The sequence below is a fragment of the Nyctibius grandis genome, chromosome Z (assembly GCF_013368605.1).
Source record: "Nyctibius grandis isolate bNycGra1 chromosome Z, bNycGra1.pri, whole genome shotgun sequence".
Lineage (NCBI taxonomy): Eukaryota > Metazoa > Chordata > Aves > Nyctibiiformes > Nyctibiidae > Nyctibius > Nyctibius grandis.
The window spans coordinates 74184385-74212217 of NC_090695.1; the positions used below are offsets into that span (position 1 = coordinate 74184385).

At 36.5% G+C, this 27833-nt stretch overlaps 1 protein-coding gene across 2 annotated transcripts in view; it reads right to left on the bottom strand.

Annotated features, from left to right (window-relative positions):
* Positions 1-526: 526 nt before the first annotated feature.
* IFT74 (intraflagellar transport 74) overlaps positions 527-27833 on the bottom strand; it is a 40245-nt gene continuing 12938 nt past the window's right edge. Inside the window, exons 9-20 of one of the 2 annotated variants that reach the window (XM_068422891.1) lie at positions 23790-23928; positions 22693-22755; positions 21608-21751; positions 20914-20954; positions 19610-19689; positions 16400-16453; positions 10009-10106; positions 8897-9023; positions 6357-6520; positions 5593-5718; positions 3106-3166; positions 527-1351 (exon numbers count right to left, since the gene is read on the bottom strand). In XM_068422891.1, the coding sequence (XP_068278992.1) occupies positions 1236-1351; positions 3106-3166; positions 5593-5718; positions 6357-6520; positions 8897-9023; positions 10009-10106; positions 16400-16453; positions 19610-19689; positions 20914-20954; positions 21608-21751; positions 22693-22755; positions 23790-23928 (1213 nt within the window). In that variant the 3' untranslated portion in view covers positions 527-1235. Of the gene's footprint in view, positions 1352-3105; positions 3167-5592; positions 5719-6356; positions 6521-8896; positions 9024-10008; positions 10107-16399; positions 16454-19609; positions 19690-20913; positions 20955-21607; positions 21752-22692; positions 22756-23789; positions 23929-27833 lie in introns of those variants that run through there. The other variant, XM_068422892.1, reaches the window with a different exon arrangement.

Sequence of the window (27833 nt, forward strand, 5' to 3'; positions counted from 1 at the left end):
ACTCAGTGCATTTTCTCATTCTTTGTTTACTCCAGTTCTATAAAGTGAAGTATATAGTCTACTTCTTTTTCAGAAAACTTTTCTAAGGGAGCAGAACTATAAATCCAGATCCCACTGTTTTTTATTTTTTGTAAAATGCTAGATTACTGTCTGGCTAAGATTCCTATCTACAGTCAGCTGTGCTTTTGTCTCTTTGATCAGGACTAGCTTACAACATACCAGGTGGGGCAAATTATCAATAGTTTATAATTACATTACATGTAGAATGTGAGGGAAATCCATACACTGAAATTTTATGTAAACGTTTTCTGAAATTTCTGTATCATAAAGCACATTGTTATTTCTGTTTCAGTCCTGTTTTTGTTCTATGTTGAGTCTCTTTCTATGTATTTTTGTCAAAGTAGAGGTTGCATATGACACCGCAGCCTGAAACCTGAGGAAAAAAAAACATTGCAGAAAATACAAATAATTTTCCTTGTTATTTCCTTTATTGGTGAATACTACAAAAGTAAAATGCTCTGCGCAAGGTCAGTATTATCTATGTTTCACTACTTTTTATCATAGTTCTCTCCTTATAATTACATTAAAAAATATAAAATAAGAAAGTTAATCAGTTCTCCATTGGGAAATAAAAATTTGCTGACAGATCCAAAGTACATTTGCTTTTATTATAAGACTTTATACTATGAAGCAATTCTGACTTAAAAGGATGCTTATCACCCTTAGATGTTTTCCTTACTTGCTATAAATTGCTATTTAAATAGGGATGGTATGCTGATATTACCATTTACCTTATTATACACTTCATTTAAGATAATGCATATGAGAGCCTGTCAGGCAGTCCTTATTCAGGGAAAACTTCTATTCTGTTTCACAGGGAGAGGACTACAAGACAATGAGACATTTGTTGCGTAAAGCAGACTGAAGTTTCAAATTTGAGATGCAATCCAGCAACAGGCCCCAGAAAATGTTCTGATGATTTTACACCCATTGTGCAGTATTTTCTTTTTATTTCTACAAGTTTCTAAAATTCAGAAGTTTATTTCTAAGAATTTTAGATGTTGCAAAAGGAGGGATACTATTAAAACCTGTGACTTCTAAAAACCTGGAAAAATACTTTTAGGAATGTCTGTTGCCATAGTGGTGAGCAAATGTGCTCAGTAGTCCAGCTTTCCATGCTGCCTGTGTACATCTCTCATTGTTGGTCCACTGGGGCAGGAAGGAAGTGCCTGGGTTCAGTTCTTGGTGTTCTGTAAAGCTTCTATGAGAGCTTTGTTGTATTCTGTGACCAGCTTTCTCACGTTCTTCATTATTGGCTGGTAGTCACTCTCCCGACTTTTTGTTGCTATGACTGATTAAAAGAATTAAGGAAACAAACTGCCAATATAAATATTAGCACGATTAGAGATCATAAGGGAACCACAATACAGCAAGTTTCCTTCTGTAAAAACTGTCAAGGTTGCAAATAATGAAAAAACTCAAATTGGGTTTAAAAGATTTACACCAATTCACTAACTGCCATCTCGTGCCAAGCATGGTAAATAAAAGAGATTACACGCCTGAGTCAGTTTTGTTTTCATATATACAGGCAATAGGTTCCTCATGGAAGGCTCTGCCCATTGTTACCTTGCAAAACCATTTCAAAGCACTCTGCTATTTACAGCCATACAGTTTGGCACTTTAGAACTCTGGTTACAAAAGTCCCAGTCCAAGAAAGCAGGACCTTTCTTTCCACTAGCCCAAGTAGACAAAACCCTGTTTAAGGGTCTGCACTTGGACAGGTAATACATTGTAGCAAGTCAGGAGGAGCTTTTAATATCCTGATCAACTTTGTCTCTCGATTTTAAAGTTTTTTCTTCTAGAAAAAAACAGGATCTAAGATTCTTGCCTTAATAAAATATTCCTGTAGAGCCTTCTTCATAGAGGAGGTGGCTCCAATTACATGACGTTGTCCAAGACTTTTTTCAGATTTTTTCTAAGAATTAGGGCACTTACCACATACAAGAAATAGAGTATTTAGTATATGAAAAAGATGACGCTATATGCTATATGCTGATCCTGTATTATTATTTTTTTCCCCTGATGGCTAGGCTATTACAGAATTGCCCGAAATATACTCTTGTGCCATTTTCTGAGACATGTAGCAATTGTCCAACACACAACACTGGATGATATGGTCTAGCTTTGCTGTTACTTTTACCAATTACATTTGTACTATAATCATACAACAGTAATTCTATGCATCTTTGAGATTTCAGATTTTTTGTTTCCTAAGCCATTTTAAATAAGTGAATTCATTGCAGTGAATTCAAAGTCCCTAGAACACAAAAGTGCAACTATGACCTACTCAGATCTCTACAATAACTATAGAGAATAGTACAAGACAAGAAGAACTATCAATTCTAATTAAAAAAACTTCAGTGCTTTTGCAAATTTCAAAAAATACCTTATTAAAGTCACTGGCAGCACATAAGATTTTGCTGATGTTTTGGAAGGTCTTACATGATTAGTGGAATGTAACTCTTTAATTACCATCACGTAATGAGAGAGCTATAATGCAGTTCCCCCAGCCCAGCCCATTTTGCAGCTAAAGCATCTCCTTGTCATATCTTACCACATTTATCTGATTTTTTTCCCTCTAATATGCAATTCCTCTTTTATTTGATAAGAAATACATTAAATGCATAACATCTGTTGTTTACTTTTTCATCATTAATATTTATGGTGTTTTAAAACTGCAAAATACCATGCAAAGTCACCATGCTATACAGATTTTCAAACAATGCTACACTTGCTGGATAATTTCAGATGTGAAGATGATCTCTGTTTGAAACCTGATGACAAAACTGAACCCAACAGGAGAAACTCCAGACTGCGAGACAATCTTATGCTTCAGGACTCCGTAAAATTGTTGCGGACAACACACGCAAGTTTTGCTATATATAATATCTATCAGCTAACCAGACATTTGCAAAGCATCGCCTTTCCCCTCCTCCCATCTCCTGCTCCCCATTCCTTTCTGTCTTACTCTGCTGGAGGAAACAGACTTCTTCCTCAATTAATACAGTGTGTGAATTTTACTGTATTTCTTAAAGAAAAGGATACATTCTTTCATCATAAAGTTATTTTGCTCATGGTGCTGCCACTTCCTCTCCAAATTAGTAAGCTGAAAACACAAAAAGAGCCAAAAATGAAAATGATAATTATTACACACATACTTTTGTACAAAGAATCTCCCCAAAATGTTGTATCAATACCTTGTACTGTATCACCTGATAAGATCAAAATTATTTCACAAAAATACCCACAGAAATGAGAAACAATGGCAAAATGATTTTTAAAGCTGCCAATGATTAACCTCTATAAAATTTAGCACTTCATACATCTATTTATATAAAAGCACTGCATGCAACTGCAGTGGTAGATGGAAAACATCAGATGAGAATTCAAGACTTGTCATGCAGGGAAATGTGTAAGCATGTCAGAAGTAAAAAGGTGAACACTCCAGGCAGACACGAATTCTCATTACACTTCATATCATTTAAATGATCTCTTCTTAAAATCAGTAAGATCTAAAATCACCAAAGATACAATATTTCCTGACACTGTCTTGGACTTTGAGCTATACAGAAGAAACTTCCTTACTTCCATAGTTCAATTTCCTGTCTGATGCCAGAAGCTGTGATAAGAACAGAGCTGCAGCGAGAAGATTGTAGCAGTGTGGGTTAAGTGCTGGCACTTCTTCAATACTTTCAGCATCAACAGGAAACTAATGTGGACATTATATCGATGGCTGCTTCCTTACAATACAATATTATAATATTTGTTTTTCTGATGCTACTGTTCAAGGTTCTGCATTTCAAGATATGCCGATGTTATTTTTAAATGCAAAATGTGAAAATCATTCTGAGACTAAACTTTCAGTGGAAACTAAGGTTCCTATCAGGAAAATATTGCAACATTTTACTTACAAGCTTATTCTTAAGCTAGAAGATATGAAAATAGTTGCTATATTACTCAAAATAAATCTTACAGTGAAGATTCAGTTATCTAGTGTACTGGTTCACAGTAAACATGGCAGTCATTTATTTCCAAGATATGGTATTTCTGACCAATTATAATTTTTATTGCCCCTTTTGTAGATGTTGCTACATACAACACAGCCAGTAAAGGTGCCTAAGTTTAAAATACAGTATGATATATACCAAAGGAAATATTCAATGCATTTTTATAGTAACTCCTTGAATGCCACAACTCATACAGTCGACTGCTTGCAAAATTGCCCTAACCCTCAAGATATATAAACGCTGTTTGTACTTCAAAATGCCTGATGCATGTCAACTAATCAGCTACTTTAAGATATACTTTTATTCACCCTCATGACCTTTACACTCATGATATAAAAAGCAAAGAAATAAATCCTTTTTGCACATATTGAAATAGAACTGCCACAGCTTAATGAACTGAAGAAATGCCGTACAACCACTACTTTATATAAACTTTTTAGCATCATTATGCAAGTATCTTAACCCTGGCTGGGTATCCATTTCTGATTTACACAATCGCTAGGAATAAGAATCTGATCTTGGCATTAAAAATATACAATATCTGAAGTCTTGCAGACTTTGGCATGCAGCTTTTGGGATTTATATCATCACCCTAGAGTTAGCCCACAACGACAATATGCTATGAGTGTATACGTGTATCTTCTCATTGAGAGCTATGCCCTCTCATCTGCTCCATAAAGTTCACTCCACAAGAAAGTTAACTTAAACATGTACAAATATCACCTCCAGCTTTTAACTGAATTAGAAAAAAGTAAAAGACCTCAACAACCTGAAACAATAAAAATCAGTGAAATGCAGAGAAAATAATCAATTTCCATTTTTCAGCTTATTTTGAGGTTATCCATTTTCCTTCTCTGCATTCAAACCAAAATGCCAGTAAAGTTCTGTTGCCAAAATGACAGCAATTTATGGGTGTTTATAATGGAAGAATCAAAGCCCCTCAAGAGTTTATAAACATCTTCTTTCCTGATTCACTTTTGAAACGTAAATGTAAATATACTCATATGCCAAAGTTCCTTGGGCTTAAAGAAGTCTGAACAAACCCTGAAACTTCAGTGGTCTGCAAGGATTGGAAAAAGGGAAATGGAATTAATAGTACAGATTGCAAGAAAAAACGTACCACCATAACTTCAAAAGCAAAAGGGATCTTATCTAATTAGTAGTGACTTTTTTTCCCCTGTAGTTTATTTCTAAGTTGGTCCTCAAAACTCCTCAAGCAAAGGAAGGGCAAAAGGGGGAGAGTTCTGACCAAGGTTAGTACAAACACTTAAAGATTTGCACAATTTTAAGCTCAGAAAGACCTCCGCCTAGTAGCTTTGGAATCCAAAGCTCACGAGAAATTTATTGGCACATTATTAAATTTTGTTTGAAAATAGATAAAATGTCTATGCATTTACAACACATAACTTTGAAAACTCCCTGAGAAGAAATAAACTGATTCCGTCCATACAATGCTTCATGTGTATGAGAAAACTGAAGCTGTGATAGAAACAGCTGAAGAGAGAATATGTAGCTTGAGCTATACCTGAGAATGGGTCTCATTCTCTTGCAGCTCTCTCTTTAGTGTCTCATACTCTGTATTCAAGTGTTCCATTATTTTCTTGAAAGCATGGCTACGTTTTGTTAATTTTTCTTTGTCATCCTGGAGTCTCTAGTTGGAAAAAAAACACACAAACTGATTAATGGATGAGTTCATTTGCTGTGAGCTACAGACAAATTATTTAAATCCAGCTTTCAAGATGCTACTTTTTCTTCCTTTCAGAACAAGATCATATACTCAACAACTCACAAGGCTTTTCTCTAGCAATGTATGCTCTGTCCTAGAGATAATATTCAACAGTTATGACCAAGTTGTAGGCTTAGACCATACCGTATCAGCACAAGTGGGAACGCTGATGTTAAGAATTTGTAGGAAATATATCACATGTGAAATGGGAAGTGCTCTAGATGGAGTTTGTCTTAGAGCAAATACACACAGGACAGATTTTTCTTTTTTGTTTGGGTTCTATGGTTAGATTGCTAAATTCAAACTTAGGGGTAGTCATAACTTACAGCAGAAAGTTCAGATGAATCACTAAAATAAATGGGAAATTTTGTGGAAGGAAGTTATCAAAAGGTATCCAGCCGATAGCCTTCTACGTGTACTCAGTTAATAGCTCAAATATATAAGCAGAGAAGCATTTGGATTAATCTGCACTGGTGTGCAAGCCCAGTTTTCAGCTATCAGTCAGGATTCCCCTCCACTAGGTGCTCAAAACCACAAAAATTCTGTATAATTCTTTTCATTACCTTTTTCTTCTCTTCTCCTGATGCTTTCAGAGCTGGCAAATTATTATAGATCTCCAACTCTGTTTTTGTCTGTTCAATTTTGTCTTTAAGAGAAGCCAGTTCATCAACCATCTTGCCCTCCAAGAGTTCCATCTTCTGTAGGTCCATCTGCAGTTTTTGACTCTCTAGATCACCAGACACACAATCTCTAATTAACAACAGTTTTTATTTCATAATACATTGCCCAGTATATAAAGGTTTATGCTATAGTTAAGCAATATAAACAGCTCCTGCATATCTGATTTTGATATTCACGAGAATGTCAATGAAAGAAAAAAATTTGTTCTTCACAATCATCACGTAAGCCAGACTCCTATATTACAATTACTGTATTGTACTCTGTAAGTGAAAAGTAGTGAAAATGTGGTGATTTTCTATATCACAGTGTGGTATTTCTATTGTTAAAGTCGTTTATAGCATGAGTCAATTTCAAGTCTCAAAGCAGTGGTGATACCTTACAGACAAATGTTTAAGGACCTTAATAAATCAGGGCTTTAACATTAAAACCAGTAAAAAATAGTTATAAAATTAAAAAAATTCAAATTTGAGAGAAATAACAGAAAACAAGATTTTCTTAAGGATTTATTTAGGCCCAATCACAGCATTTTTGCTTTTTATACAGTTGTTCTAATATTTGTATTCTGTTATTTTAAAATAACACATAGTTGACTAATTGGGATTTATTTTACATGTAAAGAGTAGTAACAACATAAATGCCAAAAAGCCAGAAAGGATTTTTAGACTATTCTATCTGTATACTGATAAAAACTATGGTGAGATAGCAATGGGCTATTCCTATCCATTCACACTTTCTGGAGAAAAGGGAAGAAACTGGAGGGGTGAATTTTATCCTTATCCAGCAACAGCCTCAATGAAAAAAAATCAAAACTAAAAAACCCTCAAAACTTCTCTAGGGGAAGAGACAGGAAGAGGATGCAGCCCAGTTCCTTCTGATACGCCATGAAGTTGCAGCGTCTAGCAGGCAGTGTGTACACAGTAGCAAACTCTCAGACCAAACTACAGTGACCCAGGGAAATGTTTTTGGGAAACTATGCCATCAGCACTTTTGTTTACTCTTCGTGGTTTCCTTTTTTTTTTTCCTCTTTTTTTTTTTTTTTTAAAGGGTTCTGCTTGTAGACTTTTTATATCTTTGTTACGGCAAAAAAATATGGAAATCCAGACTTTAATCACAACAAAAGCATCCTGGAGATGACTGTGCTATAATTCAAGGGTTAGGAAGAACTTCAACTGTGCAAACTGAACATTCACTGTATTTCTGAAAGAATCTTAAGTTGTTTATTACAGTATCTGTGACTCCTTGCTTTCAGAAGTTTACTTATGAATCATTTAAATGATCTGCTGAAAATTATGTACTGTAACTTCCTTCCCTACCCTTGCGAAGAAAGAAATATCTCTTTCAATAATGTCTCTATAGCGCTATGTGCTTCCAGAACATCCTTATATTGTAAAGTAATAAGAATTGATGCTTACATGAAAGAACAAAAAATAATTCGGAGCTTGTAATGTATGGCCCAGCTTTTTAAACTACACTAGAACTGCAAAATGAGTTATTTGCAGACAAACGAACACTGAATGTTCAAACACACAACAGAACAACGAATTTCTGCAACGTTCTGTGCATAACATCATCTTATTTGCACATAACTGCTTTGAAGTTACAACACAGGCTCCTATTTTGAAAATTACTATCAAGTACAGCACGTAATAGCCTTCTAACAAAATGATTTATGGTTCTTAATTCCTGCCCCTTCCTTTCAGCCAAACAAACAAGGAAACTTTTGCTGAACCAATAATGATATTGGCACAGGCTTAGAATTATGAGAACATTTCCACTATAAACAGTGCAAATAAAGAACTGAATAGATCTTGTTATGGAAATGAAAGAAAAATACTGTCTGCTTTTTGAAATTACAGGCAAGATTCTGCAGATTCTTACACTTAATTTTAAGTATTTGAGTATTTCCAAAATTAAGTCAAAATGAATATTCACTTTGCAGAATGAAAGCCTGAGAATTTGGCAGCTATTCACTGTTATTGCCAGTTATTCTCCCGTGGTACATACCCCTTTAGAAAAGCACAAACCATAAGTAAGTGATACTAAGAACTACATTTACAAATAATACATGGTTAGATAACTGTGGAAGTTTCTACTTCAATTTATTAAACACTATTTTAAGATTGTGAAAAACGTTTATATCAAGGTGAATATTAGTAAAGTCAAACTTCTAGCTCAAAGAACTTTGAGCTGTTTGATGTATATCTGTGCAAGGAAGCTGATCATTAACTGATAACAGCAAGTAAAATGCTCCTGAGGAATATAAATAACTTGTTACCCACAAGAGTTTCAATTTGTCAACCTGCCACTGTACTTTTATGTTAATATTTGGAGATGACTGATCTTGTACTTGTTATTAATGTAACAACACAGGTAATTTTAAATTTTTTAAGGAATGAATTTGAAAATTCGTTGCTGATCTCACCTGTAAGCAGATTCTTAGCAGTGCTCTGTGATTTCTGCATTTCATTTGATTTGAAAGTGAGGTCTTCCTGCATAATCTTCAGCTCTTGATTAGTAACAGATGAAATTTGTTTCATACGATTCACATTCTGTGTGTTACCAATAACAATAACGAGAACATGCTGTATCTTTGAAACAACAAATTGTAACTGGACAAGTAAAAAAACTGTCCTGGCCTAGTACATTGACTATTATTTGGCTTTTCTACTACAAAGACTGAAAATAGTGGAAATAGTCTGAAGTGATTCAAATGTGAACGATTTCCATTCTGCCAACTTTTGATAAAAGATGTACTGACAGGTCAGTGAAAATGAAACAAAAATGCAGCAAGTATAAACTCTGTTGCCATATCTATCTCTTCTAAAGTAACTGTCATCGCCTAAAACATACCTTATGGTATACCATACTGAAAGAGTTAGAAGACAATTAAAATGATGATATAATCGAAGTATTACTCAGATGAAAGATTTCTATAAGAAAAAATTCAATGGGAATGAAAAATGTTAAAAGAAAAAATGTTTTGAAAGTGCAAAAAAATGGCAGACTGCAAATGGGAACAATTTCTAAAGTGTTTACATCAAATATTACATAGCAGGGTATTCCAGACATAATTTTAGTAGATCAGAGAGACGACTGGAATATTGTCAGTTACTTAACAGTAGTGACAGAATACCCATGAGCTGAGATTTGCAGACTTCAGGTAAACAAAATATTACAGTGGTTTTATTTGCAGTACTCTGAAATGTTTATCAGGAATGGCATAATATTCATTATAGCAATGACAATGAGTTACAGCAATTATGCAAACACCTTTCTTATTCTGGTCACAAGTATTACCTGATATTCAAAACTCTTTCCCCAGAAACAAAGAAAAATTAAACAAATCTTTCTTTTTGTGTTTTTTTTTGTTTTTAAACTACAGCTGCACATGGTTTAATGTTTAATCCTCTTAAGAGATTATTATGTAGATACTGACTGGATAATATATCAAAAAACCCATTCCACTTTATCCGTTCATTCTCCTGTTCTATGCTTCTAAATTCCGAGCTTGCCACAGGTGGGAAATATGCTTACCCTGCTGGAGTGTTCCAGGAGCGCAACAATGTTGGCTTCTGTTTGGGCTTTTCGTTCCAATTCCTGATTCTTCACCTCTTCAAAAGTCTCAAGAAAATCTAGAAATCAAAAAACATGATAAAGGCAGCTGCTATTTCCATGGGTACAGCACAAACCCTTGTTGTTACAAGTCAAAACTTTATATTAAATTGATAAGCTGTACAAATTCAGACAGTTTACTTTAAGATTAATAGTTTAAGAGAGGTGGTGGAGTCCTTGAAACTTGAAAAGTTATGGGTTGGAATGAAAAAGAGGGCAATTTTTCCAGAGACACATATTTAACTGATTAATGACATGAGGTCACCACTTTCTTGGATACTGTTTAGGTGAGGGCTACCACCCAATGGGAAAGGAGTTTTATCACCATAAATTCCGACACCTTTCTGAATGCTTGTCCCAGCAGCTGTTGGTCTTCATTTTTCTGAAAGCTATCAAAGTGGGCTACTAAATAAAGGAAACAGGCGACTTCACTGTCTCTATTGGCCATGGTCTAAATGCCAGAGGCTGCTAACAACCTGAGACCAATATTCACCTGGTATCATCTCATTCCTTCTGTATAAGGTCCCTTTGCTACATCTCTAATTTATGTTCATTCTAGTAAGTGACCAACTGAATCTGACATGACAGTTCTAATCACAGAATCACAGAATGGTTAGGGTTGGAAAGGACCTCTGGAGATCATCTAGTCCAACCCCCTCCCAAAGCAGGTTCACCTACAGCATGTTGCACAAGGTCGTGTCCAGGTGGGTTTTGAATATCTCCAGAGAAGGAGACTCCACAACCTCCTTGGGCAGCCTGTTCCAGTGCTCTGTCACCCTCTCCTCGTAAGAGAGATGCTCCAGTCCTCTGATCATCTTTGTAGCCCTCCGCTGGACTCTCTCCAGCAGTTCCTTATCTTTCTTCAACTGGGGGGCCCAAAGCTGCACACAGTTATTCTTGGCCACAAGGGCGCATTGCTGGCTCATGGTGAACTTGTTGTCCACCAGAACTCTCAGGTCCCTCTCTGCAGAGCTGCTTTCCAGCAGGTCAATCCCCAGCCTGTACTGGTGCATGGGGTTATTCCTTGTTAGGTGCAGGACAATACAATTGCCTTTGTTGAACTTCATTAGGTTCCTCTTTGCCCAGCTCTCTAGCTTGTCCAGGTCTTGCTGAATGCCAGCACAGCCTCCTGGTGTATCAGCCACTCCTCCCAGTTTAGTGTCATCAGCAAACTTGCTGAGGGTACACTCTGTCCCTTTGTCCAGATCATTGATGAGTAAGTTAAACAGGACTGGATCCAGTACTGACCCCTGGGGAACACCACTAGCTACAGGCCTCCAACTAAACTCAGCACTGCTGATCACAACCCTCTGAGCTCTGCCATTCAGCCAGTTCTCAATCCACCTCACTGTCCACTCATCTAGCCCACACTTCCTGAGCTTTCCTATGAGGATGTTGTGGGAGACAGTGTCAAGAGCCTTGCTGAAGTCCAGGTAGACAACATCCACTGCTCTCCCTTCATCTACCCAGCTGGTCATGTCCTCATAGAAGGCCATCAGATTAGTCAAGCATGATTTCCCCTTGGTGAATCCATGTTGACTACTCCTGATAATGTTCTTTTCCTCCACATGATTAGAGACGGCATCCAGAATGAGCTGTTCCATCACCTTTCCAGGGATGAAGGTGAGGCTGACCAGCATGTAGTTTCCTGGGTCCTCCTTCTTGCCTTTTTTTGAAGACTAGAGTGACACTGGCTTTCCTCTGGTCCTCAGGCACCTCTCCTGCTCTCCATGACCTTCCAAAGATGATGCAGAGTGGCTTGGCACTAACATCTGCCAGCTCCCTTGGCACTCGTGGATGCATCCCATTGGGGCCCATAGATCTGTGGGTGTCCAGTTTGTATAAATGATCCCTTAACTTGATCCTCCTCAACCAACGGAAAGTCTTCCTTTCTCCAGACTTTCTCTCATACCTCCAGAGTCTGGGATTCCTGAGGGCCAGCCTTAGCAGTAACGACTGAGGCAAAGAAGGCACTCAATAACTCTGCCTTCTCTGTATCCTCCATCACCAGGGCACCCTCCTCATTCATCAGCGGGCCCACATTTTTCTTAGTCTTCCTTTTGGTGCTGATGTACTTGAAGAAGCCCTTCTTCTTGTGCTTGGTGGTACACACTCCGTGTTTGTGCCCTGGGCATATGAAATTGTATTCCTGGTGACAGATATATTGAAAAAAATGTGCTGGACACATCACATGAAAGTCAGAGGTCCATCAAGATGCCACCCAGAGCTATAAGTTATGGTCATCCCTCTCCTGCTGGGTCTCGTCCTGAAACATGCTTATATACACAGGGGCACTCACGAAACATGTTTGCAAACTTTCTAGCTGGATGAAAAAAGGGAGAAGTGCTTGTTTGAGCAAGAAGGATTAGATAATAGTAAATTCAAGATGGATTATTTGGGAAGAGAGAAAGAAGACAGGAGGAGTTACTTAATGGAAATACTGACAAATCCCGAAGGGATGAGGACTGACTAGAGAATTGTGGATCCCAAAGCATGCAGGATTTTAAAAAAATACCTAGTTTTTAAATTCTTTACTAAAAAAACATTTATGGATATGAAAACTATTGTAATATCTGACATTAACTGCAATTCTGTCCATGAAAGAGTTAAGAGAGACGCTTCATAGAGTACAGCTTCTAAAACTTTTAGAGGGGAAAATGTGCATTATAGGAGCCAGGGGACAATACTAGGATACTACAAAGACTTTCTCTAAGGCAGAGATTTCAGGATGAAAGACATTTTGAATTCTTAGAGGTCAATGAACGGCATTAGATAACACTTTTGTAACATGCACAACTGATCGCTAAAAATTTATTAAAAATTTTAATTTTACTAGTTATGATGCAGATTCGGTTGGCTTGAAAAGTTGAAATAAATTTTCAGTCCACCTGACAACAACTAGTAACTGTAGAGAACAGTACTTGGCAAGAATGTAAGAAGGTTTACCTCTTGCCAACACTGCTGTGGATTAGTAACCAGAAACATAGTTAAAACCAAAGCTTAAACAGCCTGCAACTGAAAAAAAGCTAGTCAAGTCCCAAGTGCTGAATAAGACCATTGCCAGCTCTGTTTTTCTCCAGCACCCAGGCTGCAAATGAAGCTATCCTTAGAAAGGGAAGTTTTATTTTCTATCTGCAATGTTCTTTTCCTTCAGAATGAACTTGCCTTATTTTTTGTCTTAAAGATCGCACAATTATACTTTAAGAAGAGAAGCAACAACAACAGCTCCAAAAAGAGCTCCTTCCTCAAAGAGCACTTACTGGATATTTCATACCATCTGTTGCCATGGAATACAGACAGGAATCTTCTATGCTAAGAAAATATCTGAGCACAACAGAAACAAGGGAAAGACAGTAAGGAAAGTAAGTGAGCATTAAGTGAGCTTAATGTTTTCTGTTTAAAACATTTGAATTGTTCTTTCCTTTTTTGTTTAAAAAATGGGTAATTTTGTTTAAAAGGTGGGCAATTTTTACAAAGAGAATCATTCAGATAACCTAACACAAAACTTTCAATCACATTTAACTGTTTAGTGCTCTAGTACTGAGCAAAGGCTTCATTAACATCTGTCTCTTGTGGGGGTCTGAGCCACTTCTTTTCAGCATAATAGATGATGACAGGGCCTTTGAAGCATCTTAGCAAGAAGTCTTAAATAAGTTGATTGCAGTATCTTGATAAATCTATTTATTTGCTTCCAAGGAAGCTGTAGGCAATGAGGATATTGATCTTCCAAAGCATATATGTTTTGGCAGAGGAGTGAAATAAAAGCACCTTCATGAAAGAAAAGCACTTACACATTCAAATATATGAAATGAGAACAAAACTAAAGCACTTTACATCCACAAATATATGATTTTATAAAACTGAGCCCAAAACAGTGGAATTAGGACTCAAGAATTATACCTATATGATTTGACTAGTGTTCTTCTCCTTTGGCATTCTGGACCTTTTCAGGTGTTTTTTTTCAAACCTTCTTTGAATTTATTTAGAAACATTAAATAAGGTCCATATTTACATCTCATCTCATTGTCTTTCTGCAAGCAACGTTCCCTTTCATCACATCTGTCTGACTGACTTTGTTTCATTTGAGCACTATGTGTTTCACAGATTCATAAAAAATTGAATGGAAGAGACTGCAAGAGGTCATCTAATTAATTCACTTGCTCCAGGACAAAACCATCTGTATGTCAGTAATTCAGATGTTTGTCTATACTCTTCTTACAGACAGCTCATGACAGATACTCTACAATCCTCCTGAACAATCTATTCCAATGCTTGGTGAGTTTTATTGTTAGAAAGTTTTTTCTAATATCCAACCAGAAATCTTTCTGCAATTATTTGTGTATTACTCCTTTTCTATACTCCATGTATATGCAGAGATAAGATTATTCACTTACTATTTAAAACCGCTTTTTTACACATTTGAAACTGTCACAAATTCTCTAAAATAAAAGAATCGTTCTTTAATATTTCCTTGCAGGTCATGCTTTCGCGTCTCTTAGTCTCTCTTCAGGACTGCCAACCTCTTTCTTTATGTGCAGAACTAGAGACAATACTCCAGCTGAAACCTTCCTCAATGCACAGAGAACAAGATTACTTCATGTGTCTGACAAATTACACTCCTACGTATACCTACTGCTGTGGTATTTTCTCCTCCACGTTAGTGTGATACTGCTGAGCCATGATCACTTTGTCTTTTGCTATAACTTGGAGCCATACTACAGAGCTGGCCCAATGAACTGCTCCCTATTCTGTATTTTTGCTTTTGATTACTCTGCCCAAGTGTTCAAACTTACACTTAATCCTTTTTGAACTTTTTGTACTTCATTTCTAGTCTGCCTTAAGTATTTTAAACTCCAACCCTGTCATCCAACATGATTTCAGCTTTTCTGAGGTAGCATTTTCTGTGAAACTATGTATTTACTCTCTCTCTTGTCATCCAACTGATAAAAATATTGACTAACCTGAACATCCAACACACTGCAAAACTCTACTTAATACATCTTTCCATCCTGGCAGTGGATCCTTCATAATGAACAATTTTTTAATCAAATGCAGGGTCTAGGTTAATAATGGAGAATATTTCCCTAGCTTTCCTCTAAGAACACCATGAGACAGCAGTAGATGTACTGAAGTCAAAGTACACATCATCTGCTGCTCCTCTCTTATTCTGCAATATTTTTCTGTCAAAGAAGGATATTAGTTGTTTGTTCTTGACAAATCTAGTGTTATTCATGTTCCCGTTTCTGTAACGTTTACAAATGGTTTGCTTGCTTATTTTTTCCACAGTCTTCTGGAAATTGATACTAAGCTGACTGGCCTATACTTCATTGGCTCCTCTTCTTCAAGACAGGTACCATATTTGCTCTTTTCCCATCTTTAAGGTTCCTGCATGTTCCCCCAAATCTCTCAGTTAATCTCAAACAGCTCTGGAACTGCACCAGTATCCTCTGATGAAGGGCAGAAGCAGAAAAAAAACGAGAAAGTCAGAAGGATCACGAGGCCCTGCTTTCATGGTCTGTATTCATACTGAAAATCAAGATCAAGCGAGCTTTTGCCCTTCTGCTTCTCAGGAAATCAGGTAATTTGAAAATGCAGAAACTCTCTAAGTACACTCTTATCCATCTTCCGTTATTGTCAGCTGAGACCTTTCTTTCAGTATCATGCTAGCCATAAGTTATACTGAACATTTTTAGAGATCACTGTTACAAAAAGGTATTATATACTTTGGTCTTCGTGGCATATTTATTGATAATTTTCCCTTTTTGTTGAGTAACAGACCAACTTTTTCTGTAAACTGCCTACTACAGTATACTAGCAATATGGTATATTTTAAAAACAGTTCTGTTTTCATCCTCGGTTAGCTGCTGCTGAGGTCTCTACAACATTAGAACCTTTTAATATGGAAGAAAGCTTTAGTAGCATTCATCTTGAATAAATAGATATGAGAAACCTTAATTTTGAAGAATTACGTGATGTCTACACTTGGCCATTTTGAAGTTCTGCTTTTAATCAGGCCTGACCAGCTGGTTTTATACAACTTCTATTTAAATTAATTTTTAAATTAATTTCAGCCATGCTTCCATAAAATAAAGCTATGTTCCTAAGATCTTTAATGTTTGATGAAAAGCCTTGAAAGATGCTCCAAATATTTGTGAAGGTCCTATAAGTCCTAAGATACCAGTTATCTTGTCCTGAGGTAGATCACAGAAACACTATGCAAAGATCAGGACATCCGTTGTTTTCAGCTCTAAATTAACTGAAACCCCGTATTTTAGTGGAATTAGGCTTAATTAATATATATTAGACAACTTACTGTCCATGCTTTCTTCCCTCTTCTTCAGCTCCTTGTATTTCCAATTTTCCTCTCCTGCAAGAGATGTAACATTGATTAAACCTTATATTGCCTCAGTCCTGGCCTCCTTTAGGTAGGCTAAATGTCAGTTTTAAAAATAAAAATCCTACATGCCTAGAAACTATAGGACTCATCCTATGTCATTTAATGTAGTCACTTCAACTGACTGTTTCATACACATTTTTATATTTTAAGAAAAAGATAATTAGCTTAATAAATCAGCCTCAATGCAACTTTTAGAACCTTTTAGAGGTTAGAATTTCTGATAAATAAGAGTGGGATAAATACTTGGTTTGAACAAAGGAAGTTCATAGGATTTTTCTGAAGTCAGGTGAATTTCAGTAATAGAGAAAAAATGCTTTCGTGTATTTGGGCACTGTGGTTAGTTAAAATTTTATGCAGCTCTGTTTAACATATGGGCCACTTCAATGGCACTTTCATGTATTAGAATGGACTTTCATAAGCATATGCAACTCGTAAGCAACAGTGTGACAATCTCAGGGAAATAAACAGGAAAACTGTACAGGCAATGGTATAGGAAAATAAAACGCACAGAAAGCTTTCTACAATTACATTTAAAAGAATATTTCCACACACATTCTTTACAGTGGTATTAGGAGTAATGAGTAACATACAATGCATAATTCACTCCATCTTTAAATTCAGCTACTGACTATAAATAGCTCTTAATTAAAATGTGCTAGTGAAGTGGAAGACCTGATATATTTGTCACAAGTTTCAAGAAGATGATACAATGCAGCTCCCAAGAATAATTTTAAGTTTCAAACATCTAAATTTTTAATTGTTTGAGTCTTGGTCACTGATTAATTTTCAGCATAATCTTGTAACTTTAAAGAATACAAAGAAAAAGAATGAAGTAGATACAGATATAACTGAGCAAGCAAATTTCTCCAGGTCTTTTTACTTATACACCCCCATGCTTTCCTTTTTATCTAGTATATACAAACAATAAGAACACCCATGGGGCCCTAAGGGACTGTGATTCTGCTTCAGCTTCCTTGCAGCTGTGGCTTTGTTCCTTGCTGGACTCTCTCTTTCATTTTGCAAGGCAAGTCTCCAATATTTAATAACTCAGTCTGTTCTATTCTTAAAGAGTCTAGTTACAGTGAGCCATGAAACAGAGAGCTATGTGATTTGCCAAGTGTTTAAAGAAAAGAAAATATTTTAAATAAAGACCACAACCTTTAAAATGTTTTTATAGAGGAGTTTTCTTTAAAATATGGCATTATTACACCAATATCTTAGCCTCTCACGCAATTTAGGAAGTGTTAAGTCTATTCTCTTATTATTTAATGTTGATTTTGACTAATCACTTAAAGGTAACTGCTAATATATGGAACATATAATAAATGGGTGAATTTTTTACTTACTTAGATTTTCTTAAGTGAAAACTGAAATAAATAAGTTATTTCTATTTATGGTCTGTTTATTTTTCCTGCTCAAAAACATTCCTAGTACTGAAATATTTATCCTGAAACATTCAAAAAATTCTTAGTTGTATTTTTTTTTACTGTCTCTTTTACCTTAGATTTAACTAAAAACCTTTAGAACCTGAATTTTTTGGAATGCTTTGTAATAAACAGTCTAAATACCGAGTTAGAAGTAAGCTGACTGGGGAGGGAGGGAGGAAGGACAGGAATCTCAAAAGCACACCAGGATGCTGACTTAGAGCAGAAGTATGAATGGCCGTCTGGGATTCTCTCTCCATTCACTAGAGAAGAGGGTGTTGGGAATTTAGATTGCTGTGTCTTAAAGCTACTGCTTATGAATATCTTTTTTTATTCCCTCTATGTTATACCAAGAGGTATAATTCCCTCTATATTATGCCACAAGGTAACTTTATTCTGAATATCCTGACTGTTCCTGGTAGAAAGCATGTGCCTTCTCCTACATATGCTTTAGACCCTCTTCTTCAACAGAGGTCTTTTTCTAAAACAGTGAAAGACATACAGTCCAGCAATGAATGACTGTGTGTGTAAACCTAACTATAAAGTGTGAAAAGCAACTCACTTCTTACCTTCTGCATTTCTCCAAAGACAGAAAAAAAGAGTTGCAAGCCAAACAAAAAGAAAAAATTAAAGCAGAATAGTGAAGTTGGCAACGACATTATCTCGAAACAAGAAAGCTAAGAAAACAGTCTCAAATTATTTGCACAAAAATAATGAAATACCTGGAGAAATATGAAATAGTTTTCTAATGCAGAAGTTCAAAACCAGATGTATCAAATATTTATTTAGGGTAGATTTTAGAAATATTTGTTCACCTTGAAGAAATTTACAGCTAAATTTTACACTGATTGCCTGAGAAAAGGTATAAAGTAAAAAGTACACAAACACATTAATTCATCAGTCCTATAGAATTCAAATAACTTGTTACAAAGTTTTCCAGCGCACATTCATTTAACTCCTATCGAAACAAGATTCCTTATAATTAGAAGAAGGTTTTCCATGGGATAAATTTCCATTTTAAGGAGAATCTTCCACAGCTGTTGAGTGCCTACACCCAAACTAGGTTACCTCCTCCAGAACCATAACTTCCAGTGCTAAGACAAACCCCAACCTAACCCAGCCTAATGTACTACAGCAGGTGTTTGCTGGAGGTAAGTTTCTAAGCTAATGCCATTTCTAGGCAGCTCCCAAACTCTTCTTGCAAAGATCAATTCAAGAAGTTTCAAAGACAGATAAAAATACTACTGAATTCTGTCAGCTTTACACATCATTACTAAACATTCTCAATTCCGCACACACTGACAGTGTATCAGATCACATAAAAGGTAAAATAAATAAAAGCTTTTCTAAAGCTGAGCTGGTTCTGCAATGCTACCAGCAAGAGAAACTTCTATTCCTCAAGCAGTCCTAAAAATAAAATTGGGACAGAAAACCAGACAGCTGTACTAGTATTTTATATGGTAGTTTTACTGCTCAATATGAACTTGATGAACACACCACTGAGGGTAGGTACTCCCCACTTCTGACATGTGAAAAGAGAAGCCTGCACCCTTAGACACAAAACTTTCTGATGTTTAATAATGGACATTTGCATAAGCCTAAAAGTTTCAAGCAACTAATGTCCATAATGTCCATAACAATACATATATTAATACAAACAGATGCAGCTCTGCATAGTCTGCTACAACTCTATTCATATTACCTTGATGATTCTCCAGATCCATATCGAGTCGCTGAATGACCTTTTTAAAATGGTTTGTTTTTTCTTTTACTTCTGTCAGCCTGACAAATAATGAAATCCAAGGTTAAAAATGTGTTGTAAAATACCTATTTTTTTAGACAAAAATGGAGAGAAAAATCAAGAATAAAAATAGCAAACCTAAGTTTATCAAAACCAAAAAAGTATCATGAGGATTGCTGTTATTATAAAAGGTATATGTAAAGCACCTGTCACTTTAGTCCCTACATCATTAAATATAAGTACTGCTGCTCTTTTTTAGTAATAATATTTTTTTGTTGAATCATCAGTAGTTCTCAACTTACTCAACTGGTCCCTCTGCTGGTTGCTATACAGCTTTGCAGAGGTACAACATTATTTGTTAACTGCAACAAGGAACTGTATTCCTTAAAAATTACCTACGTGTTCACTAAAATCCATTAAGAAATTGCCAAGTAAACACAATATTACATAATCAATGGAAGTGAGAAAGGAAATCTCCTTAAAAACATTCCTATGTAAATTCTGAAATATAATTCTGTTATTGCTTCTTCCAAAAAATTATGTTAATCAACTCCTTATCTAATCAAAGATGCCAATGCATTAAACATTAACCAATGATTACAGTTGGCAATACTGCTTAAAAGAATTTAAAATTGTTTCTAGGAGATTTCAGGAATTATCTCAATTCTTCTATAAATAGACATCAAAAGGCTCAAAATCACAAAAATATTGTACTGTTTTATCTCCCCCCCAATACATTATTACTTATTATTACTTATTACATTTACCAGAGTTTCTGGCAAATCTTCAGAAAGGTTCAAAACCCAAGAATCAAGAAGCAATGCCCTGTTACTCTTTAGAACTGAACTTTCTGTAAGCAGCTCTGTAACTCTTAGGTGTTAAGAACACATAACAAACTCTCCAAAATGTGACTGCAGCGTAATGCAGGCCCAACTGCACAGATGTCCCAGGTGAGTAGCTCTTAGGGATCAATATCTTCTTCAGCCTTAAAGGAGTTTATGTCAGTGCTATTACCAATTTGTAGTCACAAGGCATGTTGATAAGGATAGGAAGTATCTTATTATGCAGATCTAAAGTCCTAGCACTATAAAAGTTGTTCAGGTGAAAGAGAGGATGTATTCTGTTCTCTGTGGAAGGTTAACACTAGCAGAGGCTCAAAAATGTGGTGATGTTCTAAAAGTCCATAGAAATATATGACGGAATTGAACTATCTGTCTTTAGGGTCTAAACGTAATTTGTAGCAACAGTATAATGGGAATACTCACTGTCTTTCCATGCTTGCTATTTCTTGACTATCGTCCTTAACCTACAAAAAAGTGTAACAACTTTAACATATGAAATAAAATCTACAAATGACAAAAGGAAAATCAAAAAAGATTTCTTAATTCACTATACAGGGAATAGAAATTCAGCATATGAAATGACAAACTTGCTGTCACATTGTCCAACAACGGCTCTTCATTGAAGAAAGTGATACGATTTAAATATTATGTCTTCCAAACGTTCACCTCTTTTCTCAATACACACTTAAAAACCAGACACACTTATCGGTGTCATCCAGTCCAATAATTTATACATTACACATGGATAGTTACATAACACAGCATAAATACTGTAAACTAAATTATTTCTGGATTAGTATGTCTGCTCAGCATCCCCCAAGGATACTGTCTAGAGTTATGTTCTAGAACTGTTCAACAGGATCAGCTTTCCCATACCAACATGACTGATGAACTGGAACAAGTCAACCAGCTAAAAAGTTGACTGTGACAGTTTTGCTTTGGCTGAACCTGAAACATCCCATCCAGCCAATTCATTAACTGTTCTTAATTTCAGATGATTTGTGCTGCTTAAAGAACAAATAAAGGCAAGATTCAAACCCAAGTATTTTCAAGTATTACCATCCCTTAAAATACTGACTTGAAGAATATTTTACGTGATAACATTTTATGTTCTTGCCTGCTTTAGTAATCTTTCTCTTTCCTCCTGTGGAGATTCCATGTTCTTATCCTCAGCAATCATTTGATCTCGACGTTCCTCGAGCTCATGGAGCTTTTCATACAGCTGCACAGCCTCCTGTTTCACGTGGGAGTGTGCTATTTCCTGTTGGGAAAAGCAAACACCTACTAGCTATTTTCCGATGGCAAGAGAGCATTGCAGAAATCACACTTTATTTAAGCAACATTCATGTATACGTGGGAAGTGAAGCTTATTTGTTACAAACAGTACAGAGACAGTATAAACAATAAACTTTATAACACATATCCTCAATATTTCATTTTCTGGAGTGGAATATCCCAGTCAGCTATTTCTTGCTTTATGAGTTCATCCTCAGGCTAATTGAGTAGATTCACTGCTTCATCATTTCTAGGGGATCACAAACCATATACAGTATTCAAAAGGGCTGGAAAAATGTCTAGTAGTATTTGAAAATTATGCTTTCTGAATATATACATGACTGTATGTTTCAGCTCATAGATCCTTTTATCCATGAAAGACCCAATATGAGAAAATTCTTGTCAATCTAGCAATATGACAGTGTATTAGAAGTGTGTGTTTATGTATGTACGTGGCATAAAAAATATCTTAGCAGGTACCGCTTTGTGCTTCTAATGCCAGTTGCTTTTGAAATGGAATGTGGAACAAGAAAATCATTCTCGCACATCCTGGAAGTTGAAAACATATTGAAAAATTAAGTCTCACAAATCCTTAAGAAGGATGTGAATGACAATTTCATGTTTATCTTCAAGAGAGTAATTCCAAATCAATCAAATGTCACAGAAAACATCTGAAACCGCATGAGTAACTAAAGCTAGGAAACCTCACTATTGCTATCAAAATTTTGTACTTGGCTTCTAGCAAAAATGATTTTTACCCCAACTGATTAGAAATTATTGGTGGAAAACAGGCAGCTTTGCCTCCTTCCCATTCTAAGGCATGATCCTACAGTATCTGAAAATTTAAGGAGCAGGATTATAGGCATTTTTCTATTGTATTAGAGTTCAGCGAAGAATGGTACAGAGATCACTTGTTATCATACATACAGCTCTTAGAGCCTCCTCCTTCACATTTAGTGCATCCAATTCCTGCTGTTGAACAACCAATTCCTGAAGAGGAAAAAAATGCAAAATTCAGACAAAAATTAAGACTTGATGAGATTACTTTTTTGTTCTGCAACTTAGTATTATAAAATGCTGTAAAACACCTCATTGCTGCTCTTAAAAATTCAAAACACAAGACTGCGTCCAGCTTCTCCAAGTAACTCAGATACAATATCCACTTACTTTCAGCATCCAACTTTTCCAATAAACCTTTATCACTGTTATTTGCAGTTGGGCTATAACCAAAAAATTGTTTGCCCTTTTCCCATTATTTTTTTTAAAATCATTACTGAGTGTGGAATTTATAATTTCTACTTTAGAAGTTTAAAGTCAGATTTTAAAATCTGAACTAGCCACCACAGTTTTTTCATAGTCCAGAGTCCAAAAAGAGATAGGTAGGCCCTGACTAGAGATTCAGCTCATCCTAAGAGAGCTGGGAAGCACTGGCCTCAAAAGATGCCCACCTCTCTGTACACACTATATAGAGAAACTTTCTAAGACTTCATGACTGAAGCTAGATGATCCCAGAGAACCTAGAAATCTTGTTTTTGTTAACATTAGGATTAGTGAAGTCACAAAGATTTTACAAAGCCCAGTTCATTTTTCTGATACATTCAGACCAACAACTAGAACAACAAAAAACCCCAGTCAGATTCAGTTTTGTACACAGGAAGAAAACTTTCTACTCAAGTGAACTAAAAAAACTGCTGAGGTTGTTTATCACTTTTGCTGCCTTTTTACACATGATGAAACATCTAAGCACTACAGTGGCTTTTAAACTCTGCATGTCAGTCCCCAAATTTAAAAGGAAAATTATTAACATCATTTGTTCTTAAAATAAAAAATAAAAAAAGACAAAGTATTTGGTTTTAGTCAATTGCTCTATCTACTTTTCAGGCACTTCTACAATTCATCTAGGTACCAGCAAGCTTTTTTATTGTATTACTCCGTTCTCAAGCTCTTTAGTATTTACATTGTGTCTGGAACCAATGAAGACAGATTGAGAAACACTTTAGGTAAGTACAATGAAACAAACCAACCTGGGAGAGTTTTTCATTTGCAGCCTTCATCTCCATATATTTAGCTTGATTTTCCTGTGACATGTCTTTTATTATGTCATCTGCTACAACCTTTTCATGTTCAATATCTTCTTCTACACCTTGAATTAACTTTTCTGTCCTGTAAAAATAGAACATTTTTGTAACTTTTACTAGTTGATGTTTATTTTAAGCACCCATTTCAAACTCTGGTATTCCTTCAGCCTCACTGAATGATCCTTTAACACAAAAACTTCACAGACTCTGAAAAAAAGGGAGTTACCTACTTGTATCTAATCTTTTTGGAGTTTGATTAGCTATATAAACATTCACACAACGGAATGCAGAAGATGAAGAATTCTTTGCCCTTATAGTACTCACATAGTACTTTCCAACACTCCCCCCCTGTCTAGCTGCATAGTCCCCAGCACTGGCAGAAGTATACTACTCCCTCTCAGTTGCTCTTAGTCAGTGAATTCCTGGAATAACAGGCAGTTTGAAACAAAGAAGATGGTATGTGATTTGTGAATGCACATAAAGAAAACATATATATAGATACCAGGACTTGATGGTACTGGATAATGATGGTAAGACCATTTTCTTTTAGTAATGAATTGTTGGATTCTTCAAGAATGGAGAGTGGCTTCAGAGTCTTAGGCAGTGTGGAGCTTCTCAACCATGCAAGAACGAAGAAATTATGCATTCCTGACATTCTTGATTCGTTGCTTTAATCTCGTTAGGGGATCAATGGGCTGAAACCATAAAAACTTCTCTACCACTGCAGCTATAGTGAGCTACAAGCAAATGTATTAGCAGATTCAAGGAAGGCATAAAGAGTTGTTCTCACTGTTTCATGTAATGTCTAGTAGTCTCGATGAAATTCCTGAAAGTTAGGGAGTCAGTCTGAGAACATAGCTAAAGATAAAGGAAATAAACAAAAACTCCTGAGGCCCTGAAGAGTATACCTTCCTTCCTCTCACAGTTCATGAAAGATTGTTTAAACTGTTTGCTCCGAAGTGATTTCTGCTATTAAGAATGACAAAATCAGCTGGATACCTTCCTTCAGGATTTATGTTTCTTCCATTTTTCATTAACTCTTCCTGCGTTGCAAGATGCCTGTCCTGGTTTCACTGGGACAGAATCATAGAATCAATTTTCTGTTCAGAAAAGCTGCACTTTTGAGAAGACTGCAGCACCCGATATGGTGGGAACAAAGTTGATAAGACACTTTGTTTTCATTCGTGGCCAGCCATGGTATGTGGGTTCCCATGGTGATCAAGGCCATTGGCAGTTTCAAGTTAGCCAGGTGCTTAAGCTTGGAGGAGAGAAAGCCAGGGCAGCGGACCCAGGCTGGCCAATGGCAATGTTCCATACCACACACATCACGCTCACTATAAACTGGGAACTTTGCTGGGGACAGCTCTTCTTCTCAATGGTCGCCATCCCTGCAGGGTCTCGCCCATCGTTCTGCTCCCAAGGCCTGCCCTCCTCTTCGTTGCGACCATCGTGCTGTCACTGGAGCTGTGGTGCTCACTGTTCGACATCTGGCACTCACTGCTGGGAGGACACAGCTTGTGACCACTGCATGGGCTGAGTATAACTCTGTGTATTCTATATTAGCATTAGTATTGATACTGGGTTTCTTATTTTATTAAATCTGTTTCCATTTCAACCCACGGGTCTCCTTTCCTTTTCCCAATTCCCTTTCTTGGCTGGGGAGAGGCATTGGGTGATAGAATGGCTGGTTATTGTTTAGCCCCAGATGCGGGCTAAACTGAGACAATGCCAAAAATTTTAAATTGCGTAACTGACAATATCAGATCAATGACTGAAGCCAAGATGCCCTCAGGCTTAAAAGATGATGCAGAATAATGGAACTGCACAAGGATAATCTCAGGGTAACGGAATAATGAAAATCTCATAGAAGCAGAGTAGAGCTCATGTTGGAATGGACTTCTGAAGGTCATCTAGTCCAGCCCCTCTACTCAAAGCATGGCCACCTAGAGCAGGTTGTCAGTGTCTTGTTTAGGCACGTTTTGAGTATCTTGAAGGATGGAGATCCCACCACCTGTCTGGGCAATGTTTTGATGTTTGGCCACTCTTAGAGTAAAAAGAGTTTCTTCTTACATTTAAATGGAATTTCCTCTTCTCCAATTTGTGGGCATTGTCTCTTGTCCTGCCCTTCGGCATCACTGAGAAGAGACCAGCTCCATTTTCTTTACTCCTGCCCATCAAGTATTTACTTTGATAAGATACCCACTAAGCCTTCTCTTCTAGAGATTAAACAATTCCAGCTCCCTCAGCCTTTCCTCATAGTTATCACCATTTCTGAGGAATTCTCAAAAGAGATTCAAAAGTGTAATGAGTCTTCCAACTGGCTTCAATAAAGATCTATAATCTCCAGGAATCTGAGGATGTTAAGTAGAGATTCTGTCAGGTTAGCAACCCATGCTGCAAAGATGCATTTGAGCCTGATGATGAAGAAACAAACTGAAGTGATGATCTACCACTTTCTGTGGCAAATTTGGAGTGCACTAGGACTGCCCAAGAAATGCTGGATGGTTGTAACATGACATTAAATGGAACACCCTCTTGAGAGTAAAAATGGTTTGTTCACATCCAGTCCAAAGAGTAAGGCCCTCACTGAAAGTACACCAGTTTATGAATGGATAATTATGTTACGCTTAGTAGTGGAAAGGAGTAATTTTTTAAGCGAAGTATGTTCTTAAGCTATGAGAGTAGTTTGATTCAAGACCCTCTGGAAGGCACAGAACTGGGAGCTGGCAATGAGCTTTTACATTACTTCTTTATTGGAGGCTCCTCATCCCTCAATCTGGGCCTATGAAAGCTGTTGTAAGGTCTCAGCAGTGACAGTTTCTCTCAAATCAAGCCCAACTGAAGACATGACAGAATGAAAACAGAAATTGCAATGAAGAATTCAAGAAAATGTTAAGGTTGCTGATTTCCAGAATAAGTCTCCACACTAGATGTAACCCACCTGGAGAGACTGTCAGTACTGATCATAGGGAGCTTGTCTTTAAGTACAAACAGGGTGCCTTTTCCTGGAGATCACTGGGGCATTTAGGGAGGGAGAGAAGAATGCCACTTGCTACATTTCTCCTGTGTTCCAAAACACTATGTGGAAGCAGCTGCCACTGTTGAGGGCAGTGGTGTCTCCAAGCTCTACTGCATTCTTCTCATCTATGCCTGAGACTGCAACTATGCATGGCAGAGTCAGGAAACAAAACCTACTTTTCCAGCCCCACCGATGTAAAGTGTGTGTGGACACATTACACAGTTGCCTCTTTACCTGAGGCAAGTCTCTTACGTGATACGGACTCCTGGCTAAATACGTCAAGATGATCCAGTATGTCCTTGAGATTAGAAATGTCTGACTTAGCTGTGATGCATCTTCTCTGGTAGAAACCTTTTGACAAAAGGTTAAAACTCTGTGATTTTCTAAGAGGCAATAAAAATATCAGCAATGGCTGTCACAGGAAGACAATTTATTACCACTAGTAATTTGAAGACTACTGGTGAACCTGAATCAGGGATGAGGCTTGGAAAAGTTGCAGAATGTTCTGAGATAGTAAGTAAAAAATCGAAATGCCAATAACATCAAGGACAGATAGTGAAGTAAAACAGTTTCTACAGCCACATATCTGAGAGGAATGGAGAATGAGAAAAAGCTGTACCATTTTGTAGTTCGATGCTGTGCATTGGACAGAATGAGCACCAATGCAAGAAAAAATCTATTGGATGTAGTTTGTGTATCAATATAATCCCTTTTTCAACCTGCATATAGACACGCTCTCAAATCACAGGAAGTATCATTTGGTTTTACAATTTCTTCCTGAAATATAGCCCATATAACAGATGTCCCTAAGTGCTTGTAATTCTTTGTAAATAATGAGCTTTATGTATCACATCCCGCAGCTCCTCTGATGATGTTTCCAAAACACAAGAATTTAACAGAAATTTAACTAACTATTAGAGATCTTTAATTCACTATGCAAATATCTTGAAACTTTCTTAATTTGATGACTA